The 27,933-nt window shown below is 38.2% G+C and overlaps 1 protein-coding gene across 2 annotated transcripts; it reads left to right on the top strand.

Moving 5' to 3' along the window:
- The first annotated feature begins 139 nt into the window (after window positions 1–139).
- On the top strand, window positions 140–27,933 carry LOC127412337 (metal transporter CNNM2-like). Of its 2 annotated transcripts, XM_051648601.1 has the most exons (8): window positions 140–1,627; window positions 14,950–15,093; window positions 15,192–15,329; window positions 15,420–15,589; window positions 17,890–17,983; window positions 18,429–18,491; window positions 20,092–20,270; window positions 23,485–27,933. In XM_051648601.1, exons 1-8 carry the CDS (start codon window positions 142–144, stop codon window positions 23,695–23,697), a joined length of 2,487 nt encoding a protein of 828 aa, XP_051504561.1. In that variant the 5' UTR covers window positions 140–141; the 3' UTR covers window positions 23,698–27,933. The 2 variants fall into 2 exon arrangements, with proteins under 2 accessions (XP_051504561.1, XP_051504562.1); XM_051648602.1 differs by lacking the exon at window positions 18,429–18,491.

Raw genomic sequence — 27,933 nt, 5'->3', positions numbered from 1 at the left:
GCGGTGCAGAGAGGCAGCAGTACGTGGTGAGTAATGTTGTCGCTTGTTGTCAGAAAGGCTATAGAGAAGATGAAGGCGGATTCTGACTCCCTCTGACCGTGGCATCCAACATTCATTCACTAAAGTCTGCCCACTGTCAACATGGCAGAGCAATGCACCGCAGTGCCCACTTCTAATATGGCGGCGCTGAACCGGGCTAGATCATTGACCGTTATGTTCTTAATTGTCAGCAGTTGTGTGATCAGCTGCACTAGTGGCACAGATGCACCAGAGGAGACTGTCATCATTGGCCTCAGACTCGAGGACACTGACGAGGTGTCATTTATGGACAGAGGTTATTTGCGTGTCAGCGAGCGATCTCATGTCAGGTTAAGAGTCTATGGGCAAAACATTAATAACGAGACGTGGTCCAAACTCGCCTTTACGGAACACGAGCGCTCGAGTGACAGCAGCGGCGGCAGCAGCGCACCTGCGGAGAGCCAGAGCCCCAAAGACGCACCTGCCTCTCATCCCTGTGGCATCCGAACGTCTGATATAATCGTCCTCCCCAACGTGGAGGTAAACAGAAAGACCTCTGGAGTTATTGAAATAGAAGTGAAACCCCTTCGAAAAACAGAGAAGAGTAAAGCGTATTACCTGTGCATCGCGACCGCTGCGCAGGCGGCCTCATCAGCTGCCCAGGACTCGTGGTCCGAGAGCACCTGGGTTTATCATGACGGGCATGACACCAAAGTGCTCGTGGTGGAGGAGAAAAAGTTCCTGCTGCCTTTCTGGCTGCAGGTGATTTTTATTGCGATGCTGTTGTGTTTGTCTGGCATGTTCAGCGGGCTCAATCTGGGACTGATGGCACTTGATCCCATGGAGCTCCGGATAGTCCAAAACTGTGGGACAGAGAAAGAGAAAAATTACGCAAAGAAGATCGAACCAGTCCGAAGCCAAGGAAACTACCTTCTTTGCTCTTTACTCTTAGGAAACGTTCTGGTCAATACCACTTTGACAATACTGCTTGATGACATTGCAGGATCAGGGTTGATAGCTGTAGTGGTGTCCACTATAGGGATTGTAATCTTTGGAGAAATTGTACCACAAGCCATTTGCTCCAGGCATGGTCTCGCTGTTGGTGCAAACACAATATTCCTCACGAAATTTTTCATGATCCTTACATTCCCAGCATCTTATCCTGTCAGTAAACTTCTAGACCATGTTCTGGGACAGGAGATAGGCACTGTGTACAACAGGGAGAAGCTACTGGAGATGCTCAGAGTGACAGATCCGTATAATGATTTGGTGAAAGAGGAGCTGAACATCATCCAGGGCGCTCTGGAGCTCAGGACAAAAACCGTGGAGGATGTCATGACACCTCTGCGAGACTGCTTCATGATTGCCAGTGATGCCATCCTGGACTTCAACACCATGTCTGAGATCATGGAGAGTGGCTACACGCGCATACCGGTGTACGAGGGTGAGAAGTGTCATATTGTGGACCTGCTGTTTGTGAAGGACTTGGCCTTTGTGGATCCAGATGACTGCACTCCGCTGAAAACCATCACAAAGTTCTACAGCCACCCTCTGCATTTTGTCTTCAATGATACAAAGCTGGATACGATGCTCGAGGAGTTTAAAAAAGGTAAAATTGTATACAATTGGACATTATGTTCATAGAGTTATGCACTGTAAAAATGAAAAGATACTTGAGGCACCACTTGGGGTTCCTCAGATGCCACACTTGTGGAACCTTCTGGAGATCCTCCAGACACCCTTTCAGTTCCCTGAAAAACTTGCTTTTAGTTCCTGCAAGAACTCTAAATAACTTTAAGGATTGCCAATGGTTCTTAAGTAACCCCATCGTAAGGGAAAGGCTTCGAGGCTCTTGAAATATATATTGAAGTTCCTTGAAGACATAAGATATTTGGAGCTCATTTTAAGGGTTCGTGGAGGATCTTCAGATGGTTCTACCGGCATGGCTACTGAGGAACCCCAAATGGTGCCTTGAGAATCTTTTTAATTTTTACATTTTTAATTGTTGAACAATTCAAGTAGCCTATAATTATTAATTGTGCAAATGTGGTCATTTTCTTTTTACATTAACCAATTACAATACTGACAACCCATCTAAAGTAGTAATGCCAAACGGGTTATTTGGAAAGATTTTGATTTTATTTAGTTAAATCTACAAGACAGGACAATATTAGGACTTTTTTTTGTATCAGTGGTTCTTAACCTTTTAAGACTCCGAGCCCCTCAAAACTGCAGAACCTAGGAGTGTCATTAGATTAAAAAACATATCAATTAATTTAGTGATTCCAGATGTTTTAGGAACTGTCAGTTTATGTTGTAGGCCTACATCATGATTTTAGCACATTTCAGCATTTAAATGAAGTTATCATATTTTAATAACTAATTTCAAGTCATCTTGAGGCCCCTTGGAAGTTTGCTGAGTCCACCTAGTGGTTCAGTTCCTTTTAGGAAAATTCAGTATAAAATAATTTACACACTTAAAAGGATAGTTCACCCAAAAATTAAAATTATTTCACCATTTACTCGCCCTCATGCCATTCCACATGTGGATGACTTTCTTCCGCTGGATACAAACAAAGATTTTTAAAGGAATATCTCAGCTCTTTTGGTCCTTACAATGCAAGTGAATGGTGATCAAGCCTTTGAAACTCCAAAAATCACATGGGTCACTTAAAAGTAATCCATACAACTCCAGTTCTTTTTTACCATAAATCTCTACTTTCAAAATTTGAAAGAATGTGAAAGTGAAAGTGGAGATTTAAGTAAAAAAGGACTCAAATATTGATTTTTTTCTCACTCACACAGGGGTGCAAACATGGGATATGCAACATATGCAAAGCTTAGGGGCGCCACACGAGGGGGGTGCCAAAATCATACTTTTAAATCTCCTTTAATACCTTACAAATAACCAAAAGCACCATTTTAAACAATAATGAATGTATTTTATTTAACTTTTATTTAATTTAATTTTATGTAACTTAAAATTTTCTTAGCATTTTAAATGGGTTCAAGTATTCATTTTTATTCTTTTATGTGATTTGATCAAGAGGTACCCTCACAGCTACCGTTCACCCTCTGTCTACCGACGATGCTCTGACTGTCACATGACAAAAATTATCATTCTGGTGTGCAGAACAAAAAAAGGAATATGGAAAATGAAAAACGTTGCATTAAAATGAAGAAAACAATGTTCAGGAGGATGAAGAGAGATTGGTTGGCTTAACTTATCACTTTATTACTGAAATTCTTCAAGAAAGTCTTGAAGTTAACCGATATTTAACGCTGCCGAGAGGTTCAGATGGCCAGCTAATATAGTTCATTTCCGAGTATCTTTTCTGTCACGGTTATGTTTGGGAATGGGCGTTCAATTGCTTTACATTTAGAGAGAAAAGCTTGTTAAAAAAGTTGTTAACTGACCCTTCGCCATGTCCAGCCTATACTTGGGCTCCTCTTACTAACCAGAACTAATGTTGCTGCACTTTCCAACCTTCGCCTGTTGTTGTCTCACTGTCAAACATGACATGACAAACCATGGAATGTGCTGTAAGTAAATTACCTCAGGAATTATTAAACAACACCTGTACCAATTATTGACTAAATCCAAAAAATTGGGCAAAAAAATAAATAAAAAATGTGTGATGGAGAGGCTTGCTTCAGAATCAATCATGTTGAACTATTAAGCCTCTTCTTTATTTTCTTTATTTTTCTGTTTGGATGGAAAATAACGATGCAGATCAAATTAAATTATATATATATATATATATTATTTTCATTGCTATGTACATGACTGTTCATATAAATAATCTAAATTAAATTCTAAATATAAAGTTTGAATTAAATAATTGCATCACATTAAGTTGTAACTTTTTTTGTTTGTTATTGAATTCATGATTTAAATATATATATATATATATATATATATATATATATATATATATATATATATATATATATATATTATTTTTTTTTTTTTTTTTTTTTAATGATTATTTTGTGTCCTAAATTGTAATATTTCATAATACTCAACACTGATACCCCTCAAAAAATGTGTAGTTGCGCCCCTGCACCCACACCTATCACATTGCTTCTGAAGATATGGATCTTCCATTCTGGCTATACCCTTCACTTGCATTGTATGGACATACAGAGCTGAGATATTCTTCTGAAAATCTTCGTTTGTGTTCAGCAGAAGACAGAAAGTCATACACATTTGGGATGACATGAGGGGGAGTAAATGATGAGAGAATTTTCATTTTTGGTTGAACTATACCTTTATGGTTTGATGAAAATGAAGGGGTATGAGTTTTACTGATAGGACAGTGGGGGTATATAAGACTAAGTTTGGGAAACATTGCTCTAAAATAGGTTTGAAACGATTAGTCGACGTTATCGACAACGTCGACAATAAAAAGTTGTCAAAAAAATGTTTTGTTGTCGAATAGTCGTTTGATCTCATTTAACGTAACATTAAACTCTAATGAAGATGCACGAGAGCAGCACTGCAGTTCGCACCTGACTGAGGAGAGGAAGAATTACACGGCTCACAGTCCAGATGCACTCTAAACTTTCCAAACAGCTTCAGGTGATGTAGATCGCAAAGTATGAGGGAATAATAATGCAAAAATACCAAATAAGTAAATACAGAAGCACTCTCGTTGTGGAATAAATGGAGCTGGAGTTGCCGCTCCACTGAAGCAAAACTTGCGTGTCAAGCGTCTTTAAAGGAAACACCCTGGCGTTACATCTTTAATGCAGATATATTTAATGCGTTATAGCTTTATTAAAGTTCAAATAATACGGAAGCAGATCCTGTAAATAACTACAAACTCCAAAACTGTAATTTCTCTGTGCGGTCAGCGCCTCTTCTATCAGTTGCGCGAATGTCCCGATCTAAGGGGGAGAGATTGAAACTGCACCCGGCTGATGCACACTCTGGCGCAGGGATGCGCGCACGCTTGCTGCAGCTAGATTATAACATGATGGCTCGCAACTTATTGAATCATAATATATGTGTCACTGTGCATTTCTTATCGTGAAGAAAATTGGCAATATGCAGCTTTATTAATAAGAGAGAGTTTGTTTTTTTTGTGAGTTAAAGATGGATTGAAGCGTGCTAAGTGACTCCAGTCAGGCTTCCTAAGCAACCAATTGACCCGGTTGCTGGGGTGGGTGGAGTATTGTTAGTAAGCATTTTAATACAACCTTTTAAGTTGGGGCACAAGTTGAATAATTGGTTAAGAGCTAATGATTAATCGTTGCAATAATCGTGAATAATAATCGTTCTAATAATCGTTAGATTAATCGATTATCAAAATAATCGTTAGTTGCAGCCCTACTTTAAAGTAACTGACACACACCAGAGAATGGCTTTCAGTATTTGATTTCAAGATGCTTAGCATCAGTAAGTAATATTGTTGGTTTTAATGTAAGATGACATGTGAAATGTTACTATTAAAGATATTACCTGTTGATTTAATGGGTTGATCTGTACACTCCGAGGTTTGGCACAGGCCACTGAATTAGTGGAAACGGTTCAAATGGAGTGCGTTGAACTTGATGTGAAATCTTGGCACTGGCTGTCAGTGATGCAAACCTGTGGCTTGCATTGACTACTAGAGCAGAGTTCATGAAAAGGCCATATCCACTCCTGTCTGACCCTATATATGCTTGTTCAGCAGATCCAGCTTTAGATATAATCCAAGTTTTATTTGATGACGTTACAACTTTATATCACAACATGAGACCATAAAGTTGTTTTATGATTGCTGTTTGAAATGTATGATTTGGGAATCACTTGAAATGGGGATCTTAAGCTACAGACTAATCAGCCTGGCTTGTAATTTTCACTGGCTGCACTAAGCAATCAGATCAAGATGTATCTACTAGAGGCTGTGAAATCCTTTTTTTTTTTTTTTTTTTTTTTTTTTTTTAAATAGCAGTATCAATTGTCTGGAACGTTATGCCATTACGCTCTGCAGAAGAATGCACTCTTATTTTTTTTATCCCCTTTTCTCCCAATTTGGAATGCCCAATTCCCATTACTTAGTAGGTCCTCGTGGTGGCGCGGTTACTCACCTCAATCCGGGTGGTGGAGGACAAGTCTCAGTTGTCTCCGCTTCTGAGACAGTCAATCCGCGCATCTTATCATGTGGCTCATTGTGCATGACACTGCGGAGACTCCGCATGTGGAGGCTCATGCTACACTCCGCGATCCATGCACAGCTTACCACGCACCCCATTGAGAGCGAGAACCACTAATTGTGACCACAAGGAGGTTACCCCATGTGACTCTACCCTCCCTAGCAACCGGGCCAATTTGGTTGCTTAGGAGACCTGGCTGGAGTTACTCAGCACATCCTGGATTTGAACTCGTGACTCCAGGGGTGGTAGTTAGCGTCAATACTTGCTGAGCTACCCAGGCCCCCTTGATGTATGTTTTTATATATATATACAGGTGCATCTCAATAAATTAGAATGTCGTGGAAAAGTTCATTTATTTCAGTAATTCAACTCAAATTGTGAAACTCGTGTATTAAATAAATTCAGTGCACACAGACTGAAGTAGTTTAAGTCTTTGGTTCTTTTAATTGTGATGATTCTGGCTCACATTTAACAAAAACCCACCAATTCACTATCTCAAAAAATTAGAATACATCATAAGACCAATAAAAAAAACATTTTTAGTGAACTGTTGGCCTTCTAGAAAGTATGTTCATTTACTGTATATGTACTCAGTACTTGGTAGGGGCTCCTTTTGTTTAATTACTGCCTCAATTCGGCGTGGCATGGAGGTGTTCAGTTTGTGGCACTGCTGAGGTGGTATGGAAGCCCAGGTTTCTTTGACAGTGGCCTTCAGCTCATCTGCATTTTTTGGTCTCTTGTTTCTCATTTTCCTCTTGACAATACCCCATAGTTTCTCTATGGGGTTCAGGTCTGGTGAGTTTGCTGGCCAGTCAAGCACACCAACACCATGGTCATTTAACCAACTTTTGGTGCTTTTGGCAGTGTGGGCAGGTGCCAATTCCTGCTGGAAAATGAAATCAGCATCTTTAAAAAGCTGGTCAGCAGAAGGAAGCATGAAGTGCTCCAAAATTTCTTGGTAAACGGGTGCAGTGACTTTGGTTTTCAAAAAACACAATGGACCAACACCAGCAGATGACATTGCACCCCAAATCATCACAGACTGTGGAAACTTAACACTGGACTTCAAGCAACTTGGGCTATGAGCTTCTCCACCCTTCCTCCAGACTCTAGGACCTTGGTTTCCAAATGAAATACAAAACTTGCTCTCATCTGAAAAGAGGACTTTGGACCACTGGGCAACAGTCCAGTTCTTCTTCTCCTTAGCCCAGGTAAGACGCCTCTGGCATTGTCTGTGGTTCAGGAGTGGCTTAACAAGAGGAATACGACAACTGTAGCCAAATTCCTTGACACGTCTGTGTGTGGTGGCTCTTGATGCCTTGACCCCAGCCTCAGTCCATTCCTTGTGAAGTTCACCCAAATTCTTGAATCGATTTTGCTTGACAATCCTCATAAGGCTGCGGTTCTCTCGGTTGGTTGTGCATCTTTTTCTTCCACACTTTATCCTTCCACTCAACTTTCTGTTAACATGCTTGGATACAGCACTCTGTGAACAGCCAGCTTCTTTGGCAATGAATGTTTGTGGCTTACCCTCCTTGTGAAGGGTGTCAATGATTGTCTTCTGGACAACTGTCAGATCAGCAGTCTTCCCCATGATTGTGTAGCCTAGTGAACCAAACTGAGAGACCATTTTGAAGGCTCAGGAAACCTTTGCAGGTGTTTTGAGTTGATTAGCTGATTGGCATGTCACCATATTCTAATTTTTTGAGATAGTGAATTGGTGGGTTTTTGTTAAATGTGAGCCAAAATCATCACAATTAAAAGAACCAAAGACTTAAACTACTTCAGTCTGTGTGCATTGAATTTATTTAATACACGAGTTTCACAATTTTAGTTGAATTACCGGAATAAATGAACTTTTCCACGACATTCTAATTTATTGAGATGCACCTGTATATATATATATATACAAATAGCCTATAAATCTCAGTCTTACAATTGAATACAATTTGCATTTATTATTTGGCAGCTCCTTTTATTCAAGTGACTTAAAGGAACAGTTCTCCCAAAAAGCTCCAAAAAGAACATAAAGGCAGCATAAAAGTAATCCATATGACTCCAGTGTTTTAATCCATGTCTTCTTAAGCATTCCAATTGGTTTTGGTTGAGAACAGACCAAAATATAACTCCTTTTTCACAATAAATCTTGGCATTGATTAAACCACTGGAGTTGCATGGTCTCACTTTTGGGTGAAATATTCCTTTAATGTGCATTCAGTGTATACGAGTGTATACAACATTATGCACAGTATGAACCCATAATCTGGGCGGAGTAAGCCATGCTTTACCAGTTGAGCTTCACAGGAACCAGGTTATAACTGTGAGATATTTTTGTTCAAAATGGGTGTAAATAGGCTAAATCAGTTGTTTTAATTTAAGAACCGATATTGATGACATTTGCTAATTTTTTCTTCATTTCTGCACTAGAAGGTAAATTTGTTTAAATATTATGCATTCGACAGTGTAATTTCCTCACAGGATGTCACCCTGTTGGGTAGGTGGACCATAGTAGTGCAGTGGCCCAACATTCCACTAATGGGTCAACAGGAAATGGACAAACAGATTTGGGCAACAATTGAGGTATGTGTTGTATAGTGTAGAGTTTGAGTCCATCAGCAAAGCCTGTCTTAGAAGCCCCTACATCTCCTATATAAAGGACTCCGTATCACCCACATAAGCCTTTCTCTCCCTTTCTTTGTTGTGACTCAGCCTACCTTTCAAACCATGTTTACTCAACACAAAAGTAGTGATATACTGTTATGGTGAAAGCATGCTGTCACCTGATGTGTCAAAGGGCTATGAAGGTGGACTCTAATGGTCTATCTTAATATATTATTTATATCATCATTCTAGTTCCCTCTTATGCATCTCAATTTTGCATAAAACTATTTTCATTTCTGTGAAATTATATTACTGTTAAATTGTACAACACCAATTCCGAAAAAGTTGGGACAGTATGAAAAATGCTAATATAATAAGAGATGTTAAACAGGTGAGGCAGTCGTGTCATAGTACTGTATACTGTATAAGGAGCATCCAAAAACAGCCTAGTCCTTCAAGAGCAAGGATCGTTCAAGACTTGTCAATTTGCCAACAGATGCTTCAGCAAATAATCCAGCACCTTGAGAACAATGTTCTCCAAAGACAAATTGGAAGGACTTTGGGCATTTCACCCTCTACAGTGCACAATATAGTTAAAAGTTTCAAAGAATCTGGTCAAATGTCAGTGCGTAAAGGGCAAGACAATAACCACTTCTGAATGCTCGTGATCTCTGATCCCTCAGATTTCACTGTCTTAAAAAAAAAAAAATGTCATTCATCTGTAATGGATATCATGAACATGGGCTTGGGATAACTTTAGTAAACCTTTGTTAGTCAACACCATTCTCCGCTGCATCCACAGATGCAAGTTAAGACTTTACTATGCAAAGCAGAAGCCTTACATCAACACTGTCCATAAGCGCTGCTGACTTCTCTGGGCTCGGTCTCATCTTAGATGGAAAGTAGAACAGTGGAACTGTGTCTTTTGGTCCAAAGAGTCAACATTTCAAAAAGTTATTGAAAAACACAGCCATCGTGTTATCCGGGCCAAAGAGGAAAAGGACCATCCAAGCTGTTATTAGCGTCGGGTCAAAAAGCCAGTGTCTGTATGGGCCAGGGGTGTGTCAGTGCCTATGGCATGGGTAACTCACACATCTGTGAGAACACCATGAATGCAGACAGATATGTAAAAACTTTGGAGCAACATATACTGCCATCCAGCACCGTCTTTTCCAGGGACATCCCTGCATTTCAAGTGCATGGCTGTGTAAGCAGAGAGTGTGGGTGCTAGACTGGCCTGCCTGCAGTTCTGACCTGTCTCCAATTGAGAATGTGTGGTGCATTATGAAGTGCTTTAGATGGCAACGAAGACCCCGTACAATTTTGCAGCTAAAGACCTACACAATGGATGAATGGGGGAAAATTCCACTTTCTAAACTTGTGTCTTCAGTGTCCAAATGCTTAATAAGTGTTATTAGAAGAAATGGTGATGTTTCTCAGTGGTAAACACTGGACTGTCCCAACTTTTTTGGAGCGTGTTGCAATCATCTGATTTGAAATTACTGTACATTTAAACAATGAAATTCACAGGGTAAAACATCATATAATTTGTAGTTGTAGAGCTTTCAATATAGCAAAGGGTGATTATAATTTACAAATCACTTTTTATTTTTATTAGCATTTTTCATACTGTCCCAACTTTTTCAGAATTGGGGTTGTAGCATTTTGCCCTCTGATGTGCTTTGTTGATCTGTTTCACGTTGTGGTTTGTTATGTAAAGAGCTTTGATTGTGGCTTTTTTAGTCTTGGCTTCTGTAGTCTTTAAAAACTACTCTTGTCAGGAATGAGAGGTATTTGCATTCAAAATGTTGTGGGGCTGGAATGCGTAATCCTGTAAGCGGGGTCAGGAATTCACAGGGTTAATTGATGTTTATGTTGACAAAACAAGTCGCATTTGGTAGACTTAAACATAAATTGTGTTGTAAACAAGCTGAAATCACCAATTTCCAGTAAAGGGTCTTTTAAGATTTATACATTGTTGGGAGTGGTTAACCGATACAAGAAAAGGTCCATGGTGTGAAAAAAGGTCTAGAGCTAAAATATTAAATCATGCTCCAATCTCCCTGCTGTTCACAAAAAAGCACACCTATACTGTACACTTCAGTGTACAATGTCTGCCCCAACATCTATCCGAATTTCAGGCTCCAACAGTGCAGTATTGTTTTTATTAATATTTTAATATGTATTTAAAAAACTTATGCAGGTGCTAAGTTTTACCATTTACAATAAGATTGTATTCGTTAACATTTGTAACTACAATAGTTAACATGAACTAATAATAAACAGTGTTTTTTACAACATTTATTAGTTATTTTTTATTTGTTTGGTTAATGTTAATTTTTACATATACTATGTATACGTTGACATTAATGCAGTATGTAATGGATAATCCATGGCTAGGTGTGCGTTAAACAATTTTGCATAAAAATCCTTTAATGCATACCTGGCCATGGATTATCCCACTTATACCATGGTCACTTACCAGCATTGATTAGTTAATGCAGTCATTGATTTTTGCAGTGCAAATTTAGACTGGAAGAATAACAATAACGGTTAACTTTATCTATGGGTCTATAGATCAAGAGTTCTGCCAGTTCTAAATCTGACACTGAGATAAAGTAGTGCGATAATATTACATTTATTTGTATGAATTAAAAAAAAAAAACTGTACGAATAACTAGAAAAATCGACAGTGCACAATCCAAAAATAATAATAGCCACAATGTTGAAGGGTTGGCATTCCTAACAATATGTAATGTTTAATTTCTATTCTTTGTTATTTACACATTTAAAGAGTAAAAACCAGCATTGCGGACTTGACCATTGTAAAAATGGCACTTACATGGGGAGGAATCATCCAAAGCACTCTAAAAGCCTGCAGACTTTGACCTCTGAGACATCAGTATGGTATCTATTAAGGCTGAGCGATTGATTGAATTAAGAATGAAATCACGATATGGCCTTGGGCGATTACTAAACCGCAAAAGGCTACGTTTTATGAAACAGTCTCATTTAGCGATTCAGTTAGCGATGCGTGAACAAGCGACGCCCTCTTGCGGGTGTGTGCAGAGCAGCACAGCAATGGTAGATAATGTTTATTACAATTCAAATCGTCTTGCTGGACACTTGATTGGTCCCAGTTTGCTGCTTCCCCCCTCTGGACAAAACATAGCTGAATGTCAAACCATACTTTCCTTATAATTCTTATGGGTGAGTAAGAGGAAAGTGCAGGTGCATTCCTAATTACTGTATCTCCAGGTTGGACTCAGTGATATAGGGCTGATGAACACTGGTGTCTCTTCCAGTTTTTTCCTGTAGCGCTTCACATTTGATTTAAAGAAGCCATTGCATGATTTGATAATTTTGTGTTTTGTAATGTGACTGTCAACGCTGGCTCTGAGACTCATCAGATTTGCTACACTGTATTCACGTCCAGAGGTCGTTTGAACTGGCATAGAACTCTCGCAATGTCTCATTACGGAGGACAGCAGAGGAGGCACATTTAATATGGAACAATGATTAAACCTGACTGGAACGATTAAACCTACCTGTGCATTAAATGATTTGTATAACATTAATTACTTGTTTCATATTGCTTCACCTACTTGACATATTTCATCCTTGTTATGATAGCCAACAACTGCACAAGTTGAGCCTGAACTAATTTTTACACCAACTAACACTTAAAATGGTTGTTATTCTCATCTGGATCACTCGTTTGGGTAGTTTTTACATTGCTTCTTATGGAAACCAAAACCAGAAAACCAATCTGGCAATCAGGATCATCATTGCGCCGCATCATTCGGCAATTATTGGTCACTGTTAGTTAATGATACCTAATTCATTGTAATATTAATGAATACAACCTTATTGTAAAGTGTTTTTTTGTTGTTGTTGTTTTTTTACAATATTCTACTACTCTCTTATTCTGTTGCACATGTCAATCAAGTTATTGTAATGTGTGTGTTTAAATCTACCAGTCTGAACTTAATAATTTTAAATAGATAATTATTTAAAGGCATTGTAGTAGTTTTAATGTGTTCATCATGCAAGGTTTTAGTCTGATTCTCAGGTATTAGGCTAAATTGTTTGGTGGGCATTTCTGGCCCAATAAGTTTCCCTATATATAGATGCTGTGATTTATTTTTTTGGACTCTTTTTTTTATTTTTTACAATTGTTAGTGGTTTTTAATCATGTGTTTGAAATCACTTTTTATGGGCAATTTTACTGTCTATGTGGGTCATAGGTGTGCCACAGGGGGAGAAAAGTTAATTTACTGTTAACCACATCAAAATTTCCATTTCCAGGTAAAATATTAAGACTGAATTAAGTATTTGCCTTTGGGAACCTACTGTTATTTTACTGTTTATAAGAGCATCAGATAAAAAAGGACCATCGCCTTGATAAGTGTCTGCGGCATTTGTAAGATTTCCCAGTGAGGCATCCCAGACGTGCCACCCACAGTCTCACTGACTATTTATAGGGAAATTCCATTATGGAAAATATCGAAGGAAAAACCTCATTCCATAAATAAGGTGGGAATGTACAAAATGTGTCTGTGTGTGTTGTCTAGAAAGCATGTGTTTACTCAGTCATCTTGGTTCTGCTCACTTGATCCCAAATGTTTAATGTAGACCATTCTGGAAAGCATTCCATAAATCTATCTTTAAGTAGTTTTTTGTGGGAAACTCTAAAAGAATGTTTTATGATTGACATTCATGTCTCAAGCATAGAAGGGAAGTGACGGGCCTTTTTCTCAGACACCAGTGGTCATATTTCTTGTCTTGGCATCTGGGGGAGAATTATGGGCTATATGTCTCGAAGTGCTACATGTATACTATGTCTATATGTCAGTTACTACTGATTTAGGGTGAATTCAATTTGAACGTGTACCATCACTCAATGGCCGTTAAGTAAAAACAAATAAATATGTAAATATTTAAGGGTAAATTAAAGGAGCTGGCAGACGACATGGCACATTCTTAAATTTGACGCAATTATTTTCTACGAAGGTACGCAGACACCGGCAACACTCAGCGGCAAAATTCTGCATTGCCACAGAATGTAACTTGCATAGTTTTCCATTAAATTCGACCATAATCATTATCGAAGGACAAAAATTATTTACTCTAGCCATCACTGGATGATATATTGTGTGTATGTACTGTATCTTTTATATAGCCTACACAATGTATTTTCAGTCACAAGGATGTTGTTTTGTGGTTTGACAGCTTTAATGAAAGACCTATTCAATGCCACATACAGAGAAATTGCACAATAAACACTGCCATTTCTATTATTCAGTTTGCGCAGTTACACCAGTTTCACTAACCTGCAAACACTTCATTCTTGAAGAAGTACAAAACCCTTTGTAACTTTGGACTACCATCTGCTGCTGTTAAAAGAACATGATAATCAAATTTAATCAAATTTTCTCACTGTTTTAAAAGTCAGACTTTGTGGTTTTAAATGGAAACAACCCTATATTTCCTTACTGAATCAGGCCTGAATGCCCCTTGACAAAGCACAGGATAAAGTCAATCCAGTCAGTCATTAACTCAGTTTTCGCTGCTTGGAAAGAGCTGCCCAATAGGTTTTCAAAGAAACATCTTCCTCTATCTTTCAGCTGGCATTTACTGGCATTTATGGAAGAGTTTTATATGGACATCCTACATAACGGATTGCTACACTAACGCCGATGAGAGCATCGCCCAAGTAGAATGGAAACTTCATTTTGGATCTAATATTAGCTGTGGCTCTGGAAAATTCCTTTTAAATGACTACTAGCTGAGAAACAGGAAAATAATTTTCTTTAAAGTTTTGGTTGACAGTGCTGGGCAGGAATTTTTTAAGCAGCTTATCGAGGAGGTCCTGGGAAAACAGATGCGGAACCATGAGAGATTTGCTAAGAAAACGCGATGGATTGTTGTCCAACTCACTCCAAGGGCCTCTTGTTTGAACAGTTTGTTTGGTCACAATTGTCAAAAACGAAATACCAAGCATGCGTGACATATTTTATCTATAAACCAACAAAACTGCTATTCTGTGGGTGTTTTTGCATTTATGGTTGAAGACGATTTAGGAGGACCACCATGTTAGATTAGATCTGAAGAGAGATACGTCATAATTGCAGTTTAACTGTATGTAACATTGTGTTTTTTTTGTTTTGTTTTTTTTGGCTCTGGCAGGAAAGTCCCATTTGGCCATTGTCCAAAGAGTAAATAACGAAGGGGAGGGAGACCCGTTCTATGAAGTTCAGGGCATCGTCACACTAGAAGACGTCATTGAGGAAATCATAAAATCTGAGATTTTAGATGAGACAGACTTGTACAGTGAGTATCTATCCATTTAAAACAATTTCCCATGTATTTAGATCTCACAGTTCAGGTGCAAACATCTAACATTGTCCTTCTGTTATTCCCAATGAAAGCTGACAATAAGACAAAAAAGAAGATTGTTCATAGGGAGAGGAAACAGGACTTCTCAGCTTTCAAACCCACAGATAATGAGTTGGGGGTGAAAATATCACCACAGCTTCTGCTGGCCACACTGCGTTTCCTGGCAACTGGTACTAATTATTCAGCATGTTGTTTTTTTTATGATTATGAACACAATCACAAATGTATAAAGCATTCTTAAACCTTTTTCCTTCCCTCAGAGGTGGAGTTCTTCAGCTCTGCTCAGATGTCGGAGAAAATCCTCCTGCGTTTGCTCAAACATCCTAACGTCATCCAGGAGCTCAAGTATGATGACAAGAACAAGAAGATGTCAGAGCACTACCTCTTTCACCGCAACAAGCCTGTGGACTACTTTATCCTCATCTTGCAGGTCAGAGCGTCCTCAGCTGTATTGCAGTGTTATGAGCTTGAGTTCTGACTGAGTGAGTGGTCACAACTTGTGGTCAACCAATATGGGTTTTTTCAATGGCCAACACCAAAATCTAGAGAGCAGGGTGGCTAATAGCTGAAATACAGTACTGCAGATACTGTATATACAGTACATAATATAGTTTAGTAATGGCAAAATATTTGTGGACAGTTCGCTGAAATGAAATTAACACTTATTTTACACAATATTGAAGCATAAAAAATTGAAATCCATAATTGTTTATTATCCACTGACAAGGCTTTCGGTAGATTTTGTAACTGACACAAGGCCTAGTTGACACTTATGTTAATTGACCAAGTGGACACAGTTATCGTCCGATGTTGATAAAATAGCAAAATATCGCTAGACTATTACTAGTCACAGTCTCTGCAGGCCTTGAGCTAAGAATAGAAAGTCATGGACTATTTAGGTGTAGTGAAATGTTGAAGGTTAAAGGAAAAGTTCACCCAAAAGTGAAAATCTTTTCATAATTTTCTTAATTAGTATTTTTGTCTTGTTTTCCAGTATAAATATCTAAATATTCTTAAAACAAGATATATTTACTTGATAAGGAAAATAGCATAAGATATTAAGTCTTGTTTTCAGAGAAATCTAAAAAAAAATTATTAAACTTTATGCAAAAAAAAAAATAAAATAAAAAAATAAAACAATCCGCCAATGGGGTAAGAAAAATACATTTGTTTTCTTTTTATTTTTTTCTCCCAATTTGGAATGCCCAATTCCCAATGTGCTTTTAAGTCCTCGTGGTCGCATAGTGATTTGCCTCAGTCCGGGTGGCGGAGGACGAATCCCAGTTGCCTCCGTGTCTGAGACCGTCAACCCGCGCATCTTATCATGTGGCTTGTTGAGTGCGTTGCCACGGAGACACAGCACATGTGGAAGCTTCACGCCATCCACCACGGCAACCACGCTCAACTCACCACACGCCCCACCGAGAACGAACCACATTATAGCGACCACGAGGAGTTTACCCCATGTGACTCTACCCTCCCTAGCAATCGGGCCAATTTGGTTGCTTAGGAGACCTGGCTGGAGTCACTCAGCACACCCTGAATTCGAACTAGCGAGCTATCGAACTCCAGGGGTGGTAGCCAGCGTATTTTACCACTGAGCTAATTTGTTTTCTCTTTTAAATAAATTTATTTTATGTAAATTAAATAATAATAAATTAATGTAAATATTTGTTTTTCTTGATTTAAGCATAAATTTCACAACATTTATTTAGATTTCTCTGAGAACAAGAGAAGATATCATATGCTATTTTTTTTGTCAACTAAATGTATCTTGTTCTAAGAATGTTTAGATATTTTTACTGGTAAACAAGACAAAAGCCGTTTTCCAAATGGCATATTTGCACCCTTAAAGGGCACTTCGGGAAGGGGACGTCACTTGAAGGGTCATTCAAAACCAATTTTTTTCTTAAAGGGCCCTTTCACAAGACTTTTAGCAAATGGTACATTCAAACTGTAATGCCATGCTCCCTTCAGAGTGCCCACATCAAGAACTCTGTCCTTTATAGTGAGTTGGGCATAGGGATGATTGGATTGCGCCCAAAATAACTAATTAAGAAAATGACTTTTTGCAGTGCAAATGTGTATGATTTTCTTTCTTCAGCAGAACACAAACAAAGATTTTTAGAATCTCTGTAGTTCCATACAATGCAAGTCAATGGGTTCCAAAACTTTGAAGCTCCAAAAAGCATATAAAATAAGCATAAAAGTAATCCATAAGATTCCAGTGGTTTAATCCATGTCTTCTGAAGTGATCCAATTGGTTTTGGGTGAGAACAGACCAAAGAAAACCAGCAACTCCTTTTTCACTATAAATCTTGACATCTGAAATCTCCTTGGCAATCATGATTTCAAGCTCGATTACACTTCCTAGTGCCAACTAGCTCACTGCGCATAGGTCAAGCACTAGGAAGTGTAGTCGAGTTTGAAATCATGATCATGCCTAGAGACTGCAATGGCAAGATGTACAGTGAAAAGGGAGTTATATTATTATATAACTATTCCTTTAACAGTCAGACAGAGAGCAACACAAAAGCTCTGTTCCAAAACCTTGTGAGCTGCCTACCTAGACAGCATTTTAAAATGTGATAGTCTTTGATCAGTATTTCATTTCAGCCATTTAAGTTAGGATGCTGCCTTAGAAGGCAGCTCACTAGGTTTGGAACAGAGATATGATAACCAGATGGCATGATTCATTGAACATCACAGCTCTTTCTCTCTGGCCCACAGGGGAAGGTGGAAGTAGAGGCTGGAAAAGAGGGAATGAAGTTTGAAGCTGGTGCCTTCTCCTACTATGGAGTACTGGCTCTAACCTCATCCCCAGGTCTGAACAATGGGTTATCTCATTGCACATACAAACAAACACACACTTAGATGTTGAAAATAATTGATCTCATAATGAATAAATGAAGTCCGTGTTCTGCTCTGGTCATCAAAGTAAGTGGTCATCTTCCAAAAGAGAGGTGGAATCTGATCTCCAAAGTTATTTTTTACACTCATCCTTGTGGTTGATTTCTTTATTTTATATGACTCTTTCCACCAAATCGTGCATGATGTATGATTCTCTACAGATGTATTATTGGATTTCCTTAGGCATGTAGAATACTCTAATCCCTATAATCAATCACATTATGCAAATTCACTTTATGCAAATGATTACTCTCTTATTTCTTGATAGAAATTCTATGTAAATCATGTTTTCCTCCCCACAATTTCCTTCTGTCTTGCCCTCCTTCTCTTTTCCCTTCTCCCTTCCTTTTGCTCTCCAGTTCCCCTCTCCTTGTCTCGAACGTTTGTTGTGAGCAGGGCAGAATCGCTGGCAGGATCTCCAGGTACCGCACTCGTTTCTCCACCCTTTCATCCTTTTCTCGGAATCCCTTACTCTATTTTTCTCATTGATACACATCCAGATTGAGCATATGACTTTACTTGGGGAGGTTTTGTGCTCTATCAGAGTTCAGTATTTCTAATTTTGTCCAATGTCCCAGTTCCAAAGTGCATTATTCTCTGTCCAAGGTCCTAGTTTTATATTACAGTACAAGTTTTTCCACTGTCTGATAAGAACTGCAGATAATAGGAGCCAATATGCAAATGACTGATAAAATATAAGCATTCACCTTAGACAGGTTCTGTTTGCTTGTTTTGCTTTCTGTTGCTTTAGTTTTCAGACTTCTGCAGTGATTCCGCACACAATCCTTTCAGGTTTTGAAAAATGCTTATATTCTTCAGCAGTTATTAAAAGAAATGACATTAAGAAATCCATGAAGTCCAAGAAAGTATTTTTATACTTTTATATTTCATATTTTAAAATAACTTTAAATAATAACATTACATTTTAGAGTTCTTGACAGATCATTAGTTATGTTTATTCAAGTTCTGATTTGGCTGTGTCATTTTTGATTATTAATTATTAGTTATTAGATAAGTTGTAAAAGCATTACCCAAATATATATGTAAAATATTTTGTAAAAATAATTTGAAAAATTCACATTAAAACATTAATTATGTTTAGACATAAATCTTTTACAACATTGCAAATATCAAAATAATTTTACAGACTAGTTTTGATCACTATACATTTACATTCTATTTGTGAAGTTTTTTTAACAAATTTCCATATAAATCACAATTTTTATGTAGGTCACATACATTTTCATACTCAAGTCCTCTTATCTAAATTTGAAGAAATCCACACGGTTAGCATCTGACCTTAGGATTATATACATTCCAGTAAAATGACTGTTGCACTGCTTCCCCACGAACACCCTTTGAACTCTTTCTTTAAGAAGTAAAGCACCTAATCGTATTTTGATTAAAAACTCTTTACCGTGCATTACATGTAAGTTATTAAGCAGATGTTCTAATCTTTATTCTTATGTCACTTTCTGACATAGTTTGGAGTATTTACCTGATAAAGTGAGACATGGAAGCAGGCGTCTGCTTTGAGTTTTGCTTTGAGTATTAGATTTGATTTGTGTCTCTAAAAGGTGACTAGGTACTGATCGTTGCATTACATAATGGGTTTTTCCCTTACTACTATGTTGAATATTTTGCTATATAAACAAGTCCTCTGTGGGGTTCTGGCAGGGAAGATATTAGCTTGAAAGATTTAAGTTCTTTATTATTGACTAATTGGTTGTTTGTCCCTTATTATTGATTATCTGCTATATAAACAAGACCTCATTGAGTTTCTGGCAGAGAAATAGCTAAGTCATATTAAACAGCTGCTACATCTCAAATTTGGAAAGTAAATAAATGAAGCTCAACTTTTGTGTCTGAATACACAACAACATTCCAAAACAAGGTTTACAAGGAAACACAGGGAATGCAAAGTGAATGAAATATCAGACAAGCATCTTTATAGCTTGTTTACACCACAGCAGCACCAGCAGATGACCACTGACCAGCATGTCACCTTTATTTGCTATACAGAAAATAAGTCACCTCCACGACCATTCGGTCTCAATCACTCCGACTCCCTGAACAGGACTGATCGGATGGAGGTAGTCACCCCCACACTGGGCAGCAGCAACAACCATCTCAACTCCTTCCTGCAGGTCTATGTGCCAGACTACTCAGTGAGAGCCGCCTCTGATCTGCTTTACATCAAGGTCTGAATACTACTAATCCTTCACTTGTTATTTAAAATGTTTAGAGTGGTAGTGGTACCTCAAGCCCCCTAGAAAATTTACTAAATTTTAAGACAGATTTAGCCTCCTAAAGGAATATTCCAGGTTCAGTACAAGTGAAGCTTAATCGACAGCATTTTTGTCATAATGTTGATTACCACAAAAATTTATTTCAACTTGTCCCTCCTTTTCTTTTTTCTTTTTTATCTTTTTCTTTTCTTTTTTTTTTCTTTTTTATCCCCTTTTCTCCCAATTTGCAATGCCCAATTCCCACTACTTAGTAGGTCCTCCTGGTGGCACGGCTACTCACCTCAATCCGGGTGGCGGAGGACAAGTCTCAGTTGTCTCCGCTTCTGAGATAGTCAGTCCGCGCATCTTATCACGTGGCTCATTGTGCATGACACCGCGGAGACTCCACATGTGGAGACTCATGCTACCCTCCACGATCCACGCACAACTTACCACGTGCCCCATTGAGAGCGAGAACCACTAATCGTGACCATGAGAGGTTACCCCATGTGACTCTACCCTCCCTAGCAACCGGGCAAATCTGGTTGCTTAGGAGACCTGGCTGGAGTCACTCAGCACACCCTGGATTCAAACTCGTGACTCCAGGGGTGGTAGTCAGCGTCTTTACTTGCTGAGCTACCCAGGCCCCCAGTCCCTCCTTTTCTTTAAAAAAAAAAGCAAAAATCTGGGTTCCAGTGAGTCACTTACAATGGAAGTGAATGGGCCCAATCCGAAAACATTAAAATACTCACTGTTTTGAATGTATACTCACAAGACATAAACAATATGTGTTAACATGATTTTATTGTGATAAAATCACTTGCTAACCTTTTCTGTTTAAAGTTATAGCCAATTTGATAACTTCCTTGCCTTGACGACGTAATGCTGTAAACCCCAAAACACTAAAATAACTGTAAAAATTATGATTTACACAACTTTATAGCTCAAATAATACATGAATTTTAACAGAAGAATTACTGGGGGCCTGGGTAGCTCAGCGAGTAAAAATGCTGACTACCACCCCTGGAGTTCGTGAGTTCGAATCCAGGGCGTGCTGAATGACTCCAGCCAGGTCTCCTAAGCTACCAAATTTTCCCGGTTGCTAGGGACGGTAGAGTCACATGGGGTAAACTCCTCATGGTCGCTATAATGTGGTTCGCTCTCTGTGGGGCACCTGGTGAGTTGGGCGTGGATGCCGCGGTGGATGGCGTGAAGCCTCTACATGCGCTATATCTCCGCGGTAATGCGCTCAACAAGCCACGTGATAAGATGCGCGGATTGACGGTCTCAGATGCAGAGGCAACTGAGATTCGTCCTCCACCATCCGGATTGAGGCGAGTCACTACACCACCATGAGGATTTAGAGCACATTGGGAATTGGGCATTCCAAATTGGGGAGAAAAAAACACACAAAAAAACAGAAGAATTAATGTAAGTGCTTTTATAAAATTATAAGCTTCTAATTTCTGCCTTTTAAACCCTCAAAAAAATTGGCCCTATTCACTTCCATTGTAAGTTCCTCACTGTAAACTGAAGTTTTACTTTTTACTTTTTTTTTTTTAAGAAAAGGAGGGTCAAAATACTTTTTTGTGGTAATATTATGCCACAAATGCTGTTGATTGAGCTTAACTTGTATTGAATCCCATGTATTCCTTCAAGTTACTATCTTACCAGTAATGTGCTGTTGCGCAGAAAAACTGACCAAAGCAACATGCATACATATATACAGTATATATATATAATATTTTTATTTTTGTATTTTTTGCATATATTTTTTATTTACATACATTCATATTTATTTAGCACAGTGGTTCTCAACGAGATTTGCTTCATTACCCATATTTTACACTGGACATCAAGTGATGACCCAAGACTTATTCATTACACAAAAGTAAACAAAAATGTCCTTAAAATCAAATATTAATATGTATTAATATTACCATGAACTGCATAGGCCCAACATGGGACAGGAAACAGGAAAACTGACAATTTTGTAATCACATAAATATCAGAACTGATTTACAAGTCAACACATGGAATTCACATTGGCTTAAATATTGTATTAGTATAAAGCCATATTACCAACATTTGCGGCAAAATATGAGAGGGTTTGATTGGTCACATGGTTATTGACTTCAGCGGAAAAAAAATGTTTGGTCCTCCCTTTTAAAAGTTGATAAGCCTATTTGTTTTTCTAGCTTAACTGTGAGAGACTGTTAACAGTAGTTTAATTGTATTTATTTTGTTTTTAATTTAGCATTGTTTTTTCCCTGCTTTCTGTCATAATAGCCCTGCGACCCATTTTATGGTTGCGACTCGCAACCCACCAGTTGAGAGCTACTAATTAGCAGATGATTTTATCCAAAACAACTTGGAAATAATACAAAATTACAAAAGCAAACCAGAATAACCTTCAAATATTTACAAATCCGAGTCCACATCAATATTTTGAAATTTAAAATAAACAAAGTTTTAAGTTAAAAAAAAATGCATTAAATAAAATGCTATGGTTTAAAATAAGTACAAAAAATGTCAGATTCTGTGCTATTTCTTGGTCACTAATCAAATAAGAAACACTGTGATGATGCCAACTCCTTTGTATGAAAGGTCATATTTTCTGTCTTCCTTTTGGAGCTCACAAGATGCTCTTTGGAACATTCTCAAATCAAGCTGGAATAACATGTATCATCAGGTTTTGCATAAACTTGTGTAAGTCCAGGGCTCCAGGCCAGCTTGAGTGCATGCTGTCATTAAAGCAAAAATACTAAAGAAATACTAAGAAATTCATGTTGATTTTTCAACTGTTCAAATTTTCCCTCAAATTATTATGCTAATAATATCACTGGTCACACTTTATATTAGGTGGCCTTAACTGCTATGTGCTAACATTAAATAAATACAAGACTATGTAACTACATTTTGTTCTGCAAAATTCCCACATTTGCTATTACTGATGTTGAGGTGCGGGTATGTTTTGGAGTAAAGTTAACAGTGTAACTACAAATGTAATTATATGCAAGTTCTTTAAATGTAATTAAAATGCAACAACATGTATGTACATAATAAGTACATTGTATCAAATGGTTAAGTACATTATAGTTAAGGCCACCTAATATAAAGTGGGTCCATACACTGATATATAAATAGAACTGGAATAGGTCATTCATTCTTTTCCCCTTTTTGTCAGGTGACCCGCCAGCAATATCAGAACGCCCTGATGGCGTCACGCATGGACAAGACACCTCAGTCCACGGACAGTGAGTTTACTAAGATTGAGTTGACCTTCACTGAACATCAGGATGGACCATTGGATGAGTCTGCCTCTCTTCTGATCCAACAGCAAAGCTCCATCAGTGCACACAAAACTAACCACACTGCCCACAACGATGGGGCTATTTAACTACCCTCAGCAAAGAGAGGGATGACAAAAGAGGGAGAGAGATTGTGAGAGCATGTGCTCTGCTCAGTTAGCCTCTCCCTTTCCACGTAGTGAGTGAGAGGCCTTCATGTACACTAGGCAGCTTCACTTTGAGTCCTTTCATCGCGGTCCATTTAAAGGGGATTGGAACGTACGCATAGATTCTTAACGTTAAGGACTGCACATTCCCACAAAGCATGCACTAATGACCTTAACACCTTTTGTAGGCAGCGGATAAGTCGGGGACCACCACCAACACCATTTTGCTCACTCACCCACTGATCAAAGATACCATGCTTAGGCTGCCCGTCACTCGAGATGGAGATGGCTACAGCACACTTAAAAGACAAGTCTCACACTCTTTCACTTGGAGGTTTCCGTTTGAAGAGACTAGTTGCAGCTACAAAGAAGCAAGAATTCAGTCACGAAAACCAACTCTGGGACTCTTGAAGAGGTGAAGACCCACACCTCGACCAGATACCAGAAGGACAAAGATATAATGGTGCCTTCAGACAATACTGAGTTACTCTTTGCTTTGTCAACGAAGCAGATATAGAGGCCCTTGAGGGCCCAGATGACACAAAGCTCTCTAAAATCTTTCGTGCTGGACTCAGGAAGCTCAAGCAGATGAGAGAAGAGATATCGGCGACCAGGAAATTTCCAACACCAGTAAACACACAAAATTTTCCATAGAGTTAAAAACACCAAGGCCAACACATCTTTTCAAGGAGAGCCAGAGCTTAAGGATACATCTCAGCCTATCAGAAGACCAAGACTGAGAGGCCTCATGACCAAAGACATTTGACAAGGACAGCAAATAACGGGCATCACATTGTGATTCACTGTGGATGTAATGATATACAAGGTCTGACATCTAAGGTCTTACAAATTTGGTCAGTTCACAGCAACCTTGGACACGACGTGCATAAGCAGACAAAACAGTGTTTGCCTGGATGTGCCAAATACTACTTTTTTTTTTAATTTTTTTTTTTTACATAAATTTCAGCAATTTCCATGTCAAGAGTTTGTTAGTCTCATGAGCAGATATGCTATGTACAGCATTTGCAGTACAAAGAAATCAAATGTGTTTACATATCAGGGCCTTTTTCATCCATAATATATATACAGTTGAAGTCAGAAGTTTACATATGCCTTAGCCAAATACATTTAAACTCAGTTTTTCTACAGTTCCTGATATTTAATTGTAGAAAACTTTCCCTGTCTTTGGTCAGTTAGGATCACTACTTTAGGAATGTGAAATGTCAGAATAATAATAGAGAATATGATTTATTTCAGCTTTTATTTCTTTCATCACATTCCCAGTGGGTCAGAAGTTTACATACATTTTGTTAGTATTTGGAAGCATTGCCTTTAAATTGTTTAACTTGGGTCAAACTTTTTGGGTAGCCTTCCAAAAGCTTCTCACAATAAGTTGCTGGAATTTTGGCCCATTCCTCCAGACAGAACTGGTGTAACTGAGTTAGGTTTGTAGGCCTCCTTGCTTGCACACGCTTTTTCAGTTCTGCCCACAAATTTTCTATCGGATTGAGGTCAGGGCTTTCTGATGGCCACTCCAATACCTTGACTTTGTTGTCCTTAAGCCATTTTGCCACAACTTTGGAGGTATGCTTGGGGTCATTACCCATTTGGAAGACCCATTTGCGACCGAGCTTTAACTTCCTGGCTGATGTCTTGAGATGTTGCTTCAATATATCCACATAATTTTCCTTCCTTATGATGCCATCTATTCTGTGAAGTGCACCAGTCCCTCCTGCAGCAAAGCACCCCCACAACATGATGCTGCCACCCCCACGCTTCACGGTTGGGATGGTGTTCTTGGGCTTGCAAGCCTCACCCTTTTTCCTCCAAACGGTCATTATGGCCAAAAAGTTACATTTTTGTTTCATCAGACCAGAGGACATTTCTCCAAAAAATAAGATATTTGTCCCCATGCGCACTTGCAAACTGTAGTCTAGCTTTTTTTATGGTGGTTTTGGAACAGTGTCTTCTTCCTTGCTGAGCAGCCTTTCAGGTTATGTCAATATAGGACTTGTTTTACTGTGGATATAGATACTTGTCTACCTGTTTCCCCCAGCATCTTCACAAAGTCCTTTGCTGTTGTTCTGGGATTGATTTGCACTTTTTTGCACCAAACTACGTTCATCTCTAGTAGAAAGAATGCGTCTCCTTCCTGAGCGGTATGATGGCTGCGTGGTCCCATGGTGTTTATACTTGAGTACTATTGTTTGTAAAGATGAACGTGATACCTTCAGGCATTTGGAAATTGCTCCCAAGGATGAACCAGACTTGTGGGGGTCCACAATTTTTTTTTGAGGTCTTGGCTGATTTCTTTTGTTTCTCCCATGATATCAATCAAAGAGGCACCTAATTTGAAGGTAGGCCTTAAAATAAATCCACAGGTACACCTCCAATTCAGTACACCTCCTATCAGAAGTGAATTGGCTAACTGTCTAAAGGCTTGACATCATTTTGGAATTTTCCAAGCTGCTTAAAGGGACAGTTAACTTGGTGTATGTAAACTTCTGACCCACTGGAATTGTGATATAGTCAATTAAAAATTAAACAATCAGTCTGTAAAATGTCCTAAACGACTTTCCAAAACTATAGTTTGCTAATATTAAATCTGTGGAGTGGTTAGAAAATTAGTTTTAATGACTTAAAACCTAAGTGTATGTAAACTTCTGACTTCAACTGTATATATATATATATATAAATATTGAGAGAGAGAGAGAGAGAGAGAAAAGAGAGAGAGAGAGTAATTTTTTACTTAAATCCTGATTGTGCTGAGGTACAGTGTCACCTATTTTAAGGTAAAAAGAGAATAAATGTCTCACGACTGGTTCCATTTTTATGTACATCGGACCACTCTTTATTAACAGGATGTTTTGATTTTCGATGCTTTTGCTGTAATTGCATAACTCTTGGTCACATCTACCTTTCTTCAGATAGATGTTAGCTGTATTTATAACTTCAAAGAAACTTCTTAAGGCTCAGTAACTATGTAAACCATAACTCATATCTCATCTTCAAACTCCATAACCTCTTGATTTCGATTGCTCTTTTATCTTATCTTATTATCTTTCTTTATAGTAAAAAGCTATGCATGTAGGACTCAATGTCAAGGGATTGTAAAAGTGGTACTTTTATTGATTTATCAGTTTAAAAGAGAGAGAGAGAAAAAAGAAAATAATTCACCATGAATGTATTTATTTTGGTTTTATCATGACAAGATCACATTTATGTTCTTGATACAAAAGGGAAAAATTCTATGGCTGATGTTTTATCTGTCGTTCAATGTTTGGGTTCATGACTCTTTTTTTTTTTTTTTTTTTTTATCAGATTGTCCCAAGACGCTTCTGTAAACTTGCTGGATGACAGGGCATTCACGTCTCAAGTGTTTATGTAGCAACCTCTCAGTGCAATAGTGCAACAGCTATGCAGGGACAATCATGACCATAAATAATATGCTCACAAGTAGGACATGCAGGATGAAATATCTGAAAATAAACTAGCAGAATTTAATAAAAGAGGCTGAGCGATTATGTACAGGAAGTCCATTAGACTTAAGGGATAGTTTGCCCAAAAAAGAAATCCATTTTTCATTTGATGACAAAATTTTCATTTTTGGGTAAATTATCCCTTTAACATAACATCATAGAAGGACTGTTTAGTTAACCCATGTGCAACCTTCCAGACATTCTTGTCTTTTTCATTTTTGTTTTTTCGATCATTTTGTGTTAATGCCAACGGCATACATTTTGCCAAAGGTGTGTATTTTTTGGGGAATTTTGATATTTCAACCTCAGTTCTTATAAAACATCTATAAAACACTGTGTGCACAAAGTAGTTACACTCAGGACCTTAAGGACAAAAATGTCCCCATTGAAAACCTTTAAAACTAAATATTTGATCCCAGTGCCATTCAAGCATAAAATCATGAATTCTATGATATTATGCTTTCATTCTGGAGCCCTGGCTTCAAAATTTTTATTTTTTATATTTCCCACCAGACAGCGGCATTTTTCTCATGTTTAGCCTATGGAGCAAATACATGTTTTTTTCCTATTTTCTGTTTGCTGTATTATAGAGCACTGCAGGCCAATTAAATGATGCAGCTAAAATTGTGTGGGTGTGTTGGTATGGATGTCTGAGTGTGTTTTGTATGTATGTATTGAGAAGTGTGTGTGTGTGTGTGTG

The sequence above is a fragment of the Myxocyprinus asiaticus genome, chromosome 21, assembly GCF_019703515.2.
Source record: "Myxocyprinus asiaticus isolate MX2 ecotype Aquarium Trade chromosome 21, UBuf_Myxa_2, whole genome shotgun sequence".
Lineage (NCBI taxonomy): Eukaryota > Metazoa > Chordata > Actinopteri > Cypriniformes > Catostomidae > Myxocyprinus > Myxocyprinus asiaticus.
Note: the sequence above shows the minus strand (reverse complement) of the source record. Positions and strands in the feature narration are given on the sequence as shown.